General features: G+C 47.3%; 1 protein-coding gene and 1 long non-coding RNA gene across 5 annotated transcripts in view; one reads left to right on the top strand and one right to left on the bottom strand.

Moving 5' to 3' along the window:
• Positions 1 to 4,566: 4,566 nt before the first annotated feature.
• LOC140504980 (uncharacterized) lies at positions 4,567 to 6,854 on the bottom strand. The gene is made up of 2 exons (XR_011967300.1): positions 5,856 to 6,854; positions 4,567 to 4,710 (listed from the first exon to the last, which is right to left on the bottom strand). It is a non-coding gene; the product is annotated as an uncharacterized lncRNA (long non-coding RNA).
• Positions 6,855 to 6,912: 58 nt separating this feature from the next.
• Positions 6,913 to 7,721, top strand: part of WDFY2 (WD repeat and FYVE domain containing 2) — a 159,550-nt gene continuing 158,741 nt past the window's right edge. Inside the window, exon 1 of one of the 4 annotated variants that reach the window (XM_072610479.1) lies at positions 6,913 to 7,315. In XM_072610479.1, coding sequence (XP_072466580.1) covers positions 7,179 to 7,315 — 137 coding nt within the window. In that variant the 5' untranslated portion in view covers positions 6,913 to 7,178. The remainder of the gene's footprint in view (positions 7,316 to 7,721) is intronic. The other 3 variants (XM_072610478.1, XM_072610480.1, XM_072610483.1) reach the window with 3 other exon arrangements.

Below are 7,721 nucleotides of genomic sequence, written 5' to 3'. Positions count from 1 at the left end.
GAAACGCATTGCCCTGGATCATTCCAACTGTTCAGAAGTTCTTCCTTTCCTCAAGCCTAATTAGTTACCTTCTAGGGCCAAGATGAGCAAATATCTCCCGCCTTCCCATCTCCCCTCCCCCTACATCTGGTAGCCCTTCAAAATACTTGAAAATAACCATTATATGCCTCCTTAGTTTTGTCTTCTGGCTAAAAATCTCTGGTTCTTCCCAATGATTCTCATATAGAATGAAATTGAAGCTCTTCACAATTCTAGAAGCCCTACCTTGGACCACTTCCAGCTTATCAACATTCACAATACTCCAGATGTGCTCTGATTGATGTCTCATATTAAACTTGCAGGCCCTGGACTCCCAGATGTTTTTCACATGAAATGCCGCCTAATCTTGACTTCTCTATTTTGTACTTATGAAGCTGATTGTTTAAAAATGCAAGTGTTACACTTTAGCTTACTCTCTATTATAGGGGATCACATTAGATTTGGCCCACTGCTTTATTACATGAAGATCTTTTTAGATCCCTGATTTGCTATGTGTTAGCTTTCTCTCCTAAATTTTTGTCATCTGCTAATCATACCATAGGTTTTTATTGAAGATATTGATAAAATCTGCTAATCACCTCCAAGCCTACTTAATCATATAATATCTAATCTAACAGTTCTCAAAGTATGGTCGTGTGACCACAAGACCCTTTTAGGGATTCTTGGAGTCAAAACTATTTTCATAATAATACTAAGATATTTTAATTTCAAATATGGTAAATATTAAATTAAAATTAAATAAAAATTCATGGGAGAAGGAAATGGCAAACCACCCCGGGATCTCTGCCAAGAAAACCCCATGAACAGTAAAGTTCACAGAGTCATGAAGAGTCAGACACAACTGAATAACTACAACAAATCTTAGAATGGTATTGACATGATATGTTAAAATGTCCTATTTAAACATATTAAAATAATATTAGATATGACATATATAAACAAAAGCTCTTGGAGGGGAGTCCTCAATAATTTTTAAGAGTATAAAGGCTCCTGAGACCAAAAAGTTTGAGAACCACTAGTTTAGTCTATATCTTTCCATCTTGTCCACAAGAATAGCATGAGAGGCTTTGTTGAATGCATCATTAAAATCTAGGTAAACTCTATCTCTAGAGCATTCTCCTGATCTCTCAGTCTAGTAATTCTGTCAAAAAAGGAAATGAGGTCATTCTGGCATGACCTGTTCCTAATGAAGTTATGCTGGCTCTTTGAAATCAACATTTCCATTTCTAGATGGTCACTAAACTTCCTTTAGTAATATATCCTAAAATATTCCCTAGAATCCCAGTCAAGTTCCAGACCTATAGTTTTTAGGTGGCACTGTTTTCTCTTTTTTGCACATCAGCACATTTGCTTCATTCCAGTCCCATTGCATTTTCTCCACTCTCCACCATCTTTTCAAAGGTCACTGAGAATAGTTTGAAATGTAATGAATGCCTAGGTCTCTTCCCTATCACAAATTCTAAGACAAAACGATTATTTTCCTCTAAGATTCCTACATGTTCACTCTTTCAACCAGTGTCTCCTAGTTGTGAGAAAGATTGCTTCTGGTTTTGCCTCCATTGACCTTCACCTACACTGGAGGGAGAAGTGAGGCTGGTGACCTGCACAGCCTTCCCTCACTCAAAACAAAGTCAAGTGCAACTCTGATGGCATGATCTTCGGCAACGAAAGACTAACACAATCCTGTGAGTAGACACAGCTGGCTGAATGGGGACCCAGCTAGCTGGGTAACTCAGCTCCTCTTCTCCTGTCTGCTTCCCCCTCCCCTTCCTTCTCCAAAGAAAGGTAAATTTGGATGGCCAAAAGATGCCAAGTTGACCAGGTTTAACTGGCTAGTTCCTTCCTCTCTTCTCCTCTCCTCTCCTTCCTTCCCCTCCCCTCCCCTCCCTTCCCCTTTCCTCTCCTCTCCTTGCCTGTCCTCTCCTAAAACCTTAAACCTACTGCACTCAGAAGCTGGGACGCCAATGGGGCCCTGCCTAAGGGCTATTCAGGACCTTCCTAGCTTTAGAGTGCTTATCAATAGTAACTGTTGCTGTTTCCCTCCCAACCAAATGTCTTTCTTTTCTTGACCTCATTAAAGGGGCCATGCCCTGGCTACCTCTTAAACAGTCCTATTCAATGAATGGGTGTTGCCTCACCCTAAGTGAGTACTTGCCAAGACCTTGGCCTAAAGGGCCCAAAGTCTCCCAGTGCCTCCTGGGTCATCTCCAGTCATCCTGATGAATATTGGGTCACTGGATTCAGATGGCTCTGGAGGAGAAGTGAGGCTGGTGATCTGCACAGCCCTCCCTCACTCAAAACAAAGTCAAGTGCAAGTCATGTCATCATTACTCTGATGGCATGGTTTTCTTCTACAATGAAGGGCAAACACAAACCTTGGAGGGAGAAAATGGCACAGGAGAGTAGTTTCCAGGGGATTAGAGGATGGAGATATCCAGATGAGGCTAAGGGAAGGACCTAGGCATGGAATCTGGAAGAAAATAGCTCTGGATCCTGATAGGAATGTATCTTCCTTGATAGGAGTCAAAAGGGTGGGCATGAAGGACTTCTGAAGACTAGCAGTGTGGGCAAGAAATCCTATGGAAAGTGTAGACTGGAACTAGGTACCCTGGAGGTAAAGTGTCTGCTTAGGCCCTTCACTCCCACTTCCATAACTGAAGGTATCCTGGACAGCCAAATCCATGGCAAGCAAATTAAAAATGAATATAAATTGTAACATAAGTGGAGATTGCCTGTGCCTCTCATGGACATTATTCAGGACAGCTTCACCTATCTGTAGTTGAAGGTAGGAGAGAGACTTTTCTTTGGTAAAATCTCTGACATATGAGACTCTCCTTGAGGGGCTTGGGCTGGACTTAACTGCATCAGGAGACATGAACTCAGAAGAGGAAATGTACATGGAGAGAAAGACTGGATAAAGTCATAGCTAAGCAATGAGAGTCAAAATGGGAAACAGAAATGAGAAAAATGGGATTTCAAGAGCCCAGGGAGGAGCACAAACTTGGGGGGCAGGATCACAGATAAGAGAAGCCAGATATGGAACTGCGTTTGAGGCAGAAAAAGAAGACAATTAAGTAGGACAAGGTGTCCTCAAACTTAGCATCCATTGGGACGAAGATCATTAATACAGAGCAGAGGTAAGAACTTTCATTCTCCATTCTGAACCAAGGGGCTCCCAGAAATCACCATAAAAAATAGATGGCACTAGTCAATCAATCACCAAGCATTTATGAACTGTTAACCTTGTGCCAGGTACCATGTGCTAGGAATACAAAGAAAAATAAAAAGAAAGGAAGAAACATCTACCCTCCCTTAAGGAGCTTATACTTTAAAACAGCTTTCATCGAATTTTGTGAGTTGCAAAGTGACCATGCCCTACTGGGGAATTAGAGAGATTAAAGGGAAACTTGATTTAACTTCTTTGGAGTTGTAGGATGTTTGTACTCTTTGGAGTATAGGTACAGAAAAATTATAGGTTCATAAATCTAGAGATAGAAGGGACCCCAGGGGCCATCTGATTCAAACTCTTCATTTTACAGATGAGAACACTGAGGAACAGGAAAGTTAAGTGACTTACCCAACATTACACAGGAATTAAGTGTCAGAGGCTGGGTTTGGACACAAGTCTTCTCCCTCCAGAGTCTGAACTCTTTCTCCTTTACCACTTTGTCTCTTATGTTCCTTTTCTTGGCATTTTTGTTGTTTTGTGTCTGAGGTATGTCTAGTAAGATGGTTGTTTTGTTTAGTCATTTCAGTTGTGTTGACTCTGTTACCCCATTTAGGGTTTTCTTGCCAAAGATATTGGAGTGGTATGTCAGTTCCTTCTCCAGCTCATTTTACAGATGAGGAAACTAAGGCAGGGTTAAATGGCTTGCCCAAGGTCACATAACTAGTAAGTGTCTGAGGCCAGATTTCAACTCAGGGTGGACGAGTCTTCCTGACTACAGGCCCAGAACTCTACTTCACCATCTAGCTGCCTTAGTAAGAGACTAATGTCTAGTAAGTAAGACTAATATCTAGTAAGTAAGATACTGATGCCTAGTAAGATGTCTAATAAGATACTAGTGTGCTATCCCTTACCTTTAAAGAGGGCCCAAAAGCCCAGCCAATTCTTCATTTCCCACCTGCTGACTGCCAGGTGTTGATGCCACCATCATAACCCCACAGGGATACCCTATGGGTGGAGGTGGCTTACAGCTTCCTTTTGTACATAGTCTTCAGTCATTAGTTTGTAAACTCCTTGAACTCCTGCGACTGCCTTTCTTTTTCTTATCTGTATCCCCAGCACATAGCACAGTGTCTGGCACGTAATAGGTGCTGAACACATGTTTAATGTATTTTACTGTATTGTAGGTGGAAGATCAGATTTTACATTGAATACTTTTCACCTCAAAACAGCCACCTGGGAATGCCTAAGCGTTCACTCTGAGACCTAGGCCTGGAAGAGACAGGTCTGGCCAGAGGGAAGAGGAAACTAAGAAAGGGGAAGGCTTAGTTCCTGTAATCAAGTCATAAGAACCTTTACAATTTAGGAAAATTATACCCTTTTAATGTTGTAAAATACTCCATTATGTCTTTCCACCTAAATAAATTTCCTTAAGGTGCTGCTATATGGTCCAGAACGAAGGGGTAACATCTTCCAGCCAGTTCACTTCCATCTTTTCCCTAGACCTGAAAGGAAAGGAGGAAAGTTAGGGGAAATGGTAATGAAGAAACTTAGCAAAGGGCTGGTTCTTTGGAAAACTGGTATAAAACTGACTTGGTCTAAGTGGGAGAGATGTGGAACCCTCCCTTCCCTTTCCTTCCCACTTCCTCCAGGCCCAGGTATCTCCTGGTACCACATTTTTGAGCAGGTTAATAACATTACACTACATTAATTAAGATTAATCTTCTAGGGGTAAAATGACCTAAAAGTGGTAGAAGGCTTAGGTAAGGGGATGTTACACTGTTCTAGATGCAGGAAGACAGCAACATATAATGAGAGCCCAAATTAAGGTGTCACTAAAGGTAAAAGAAAGGAGGACTAGTTGATAGATATTACAGAGATGTACTTCAAATACTTTGGAAGTTAAATAGTCTTTTTTGGGCTTGCAGGGGAATCTAATTATCATCTCAACCACTGGTTAGATGGCCCAACTGAACAAGGTCAAGCAACCACAGGTGTCTTACAACTTTCAGTATACCTCTCTTCTCATGATTGTATATACTGTATGCTGAAGTCCTTGCTCCAGTTGAACTGCCAAGTATTCAAACGATGCTTCAGAGAGCGCAACTCCGAATGGGCTGGTCATGTTGTTCGAATGCAAAATACGCTTGCCAAAAAGACTATTTTATGGAGAACTCACACCGGGCAGGCAATCACATGGCGGCCAGAAGAAGCAGTACAAGGACACTCTCAAGGTCTGTCTTAAGAACTTTGGATTTGACTGTGCAACATGGGAGACACTGGCTCAGCATGGCATGCCCACATAAGAAAAGGTGCTAAGCTCTTTGAGCAAAGCACAATTGAGGCAGCACAAAGTAAATATAGGATGTGCAAATTTGGGATATCCACCCCAAATATTCATATGGACTATCTGGTGCCCAACCTGTGGTAGAGCATTCCACGCTCATATTGGGTTGATCAGCCACAGAAGAACACACTAAAATTTCATTTTACAATGGTGATGTCATTTTGGCCCTCTTCCCAGACGAAGGACAACGACCATATAGTGTATGTTATTGCATATAGTATACATTGTGTTAAAAATTGTAATAAACAGCTAGGTTGGACATCCAGCAAGGGAGAGAGCGACTGAACTTCTCAAACAACGTACCCCTGGGAAGCAGTATCTGAAGGGAGCCGAGGGAAGATATGATTGGGACAATTTCAAGAGGGATGGATGGTGGACACGTTTCATCCATTTTAGGACACTTCACTGACCGCGGTTCCGTTATCGGTGATTCAGCTCCCTTATCTGTAGCATCAGCTCTCTACACGCCCCGCACCATCCACTGCTTGGCATTCTAATTAGTCATTTCATTAGGCGCATGAGCGCCCCGGACCCAGGTCTGACGGTGCAGGCTAAGAGGGGCTGGATTGTAAACTGGCTGGGCTGAGCTACCCTGGAGAGGTGAATCTGGGGGCCGCTACTCCTCCTCTTCCCACACAGTCCCCAGGAGGTAAACTGGGACTCTTTTTTTCCCCAGTCAGGCCTCAAGGTCAGCTTCTGCGCGGAGTCCTTGGCGATGGAGAAGCCAGGACCCGTGAGCCCCAACCGCAGGGACTGTCAGCGCAGCGGCCAGAACGCAGCGAGGCAAGGCAGCACCCCGCCCCGCGCTGCTGAAACTACATATCCCAAGATGCAACGCGGTCCCCGCCCCTTCTCCTCCGGCTGGGCTCTCCGAGACCGCGAGCACTCTAGGAATGCTCTCGTGCTCGCGCTTCTTTCGGCGCAATGCGTCTAGCTAGTCCCAGTTTCTTAGGGCGCCGATTGCTTCCGGCCCGGTCGGGCAGGAGTGGGAGGTGCAACAGACTAGCGCGTCTCTCGCCTAGAGTCGGGAATACGCGTGTTCATTCCACTGGAGGATAAAGGGGGCGGGGCCTGGAGGTTCCAAAAGGGAGGTGAAATGGGGGGGAGGAAAGAGAGCACATGCGCACTAGGGAACATCGAGACGCAAAAGCGCCGGGAAGCCGTACAAAAGACGCCTGCGCACGAGGTTCCAGCGTCCTGCCTAGTTTGGTCCCGGTCCCGTTTCCCGGAAGTGATGTTGCTGACGCGTAATCCAGCTGCTACGCTCCTCCCCCCGCCCATGCGCCCCGCCCCCGAGGGATGGCCCCCGTCTCTTTCCCCTCCTCCCTCCCTCCCCCTCCCTCCCCTGGCTCTCCTGTCCGTCCCCTCCCCTCCCCTCCCTTTGGCGGTGGTGGCGCCTTGGTCCGCCGCTGTCGCTGTCGCTGCCGGGCCACCGAGCGCCCCCGAGTTATCCCGGAGGCGCAGCCGGGATATGATCTGTGCCTGCCGCTATTCCCTTCCCGCCGGCCCGCCCCTCAGTAGAAACCCTGAAACCCGGTCCGCGGAGCCGGGCGCTCCAGCGTCGGCTGCTGCAGCCCGGGCCCCGCGGCGGCGGCCGCCGTGCCCCCCGGCCCGCCCCCTCCTCCCATGGCGGCGGAGATCCAGCCCAAGGCGCTGACCCGCAAGCCGGTCTTGCTGCAGCGCGTGGAAGGGTCCCAGGACGTGGTGAACATGGCAGTGATCGTGCCCAAGGAGGAGGGAGTCATCAGCGTCTCCGAGGACAGGTAGGCACCGCGCCGGGATGATGCCCCCGCGGGACGGGGAGGACGGGCCGGCGGCTTTTTCCTCCTTTGACCCTCCCCCGCCCCGGGCGCTTTTGTTCCTCGGCTCCTACTTTCTTTGGGGGTCTCCCGGAGCGTGCCTCTCGGAGCGCCCTGCTCGCGCCGCCCCCCTGTGCTGCACTCCCCCGGGGCTGTCGGTCCCCCCGCCCCTCGGTGTCCCCGGGCTGGGGACCGGCCCTAGGGAGCCGATGCTGCCCTGGGGCTCGGCGCGGCAGGTGCCCCGCGGGGGGTGAGGAGCTCTCTGCCCACCACTCCTGGTACCCCTGGTAGAGGCTGCATGTAGTTTGCTGCTTTCGGTAAACGCTGCAAACGGCCAGCCGCTAACTTTACGTTATACCGTGGTGTTTCT

Source organism: Notamacropus eugenii, chromosome 5 (assembly GCF_028372415.1).
Source record: "Notamacropus eugenii isolate mMacEug1 chromosome 5, mMacEug1.pri_v2, whole genome shotgun sequence".
In the NCBI taxonomy this organism is placed as follows: Eukaryota; Metazoa; Chordata; class Mammalia; order Diprotodontia; family Macropodidae; genus Notamacropus; species Notamacropus eugenii.
This window is presented reverse-complemented; position numbering and strand designations above follow the sequence as displayed.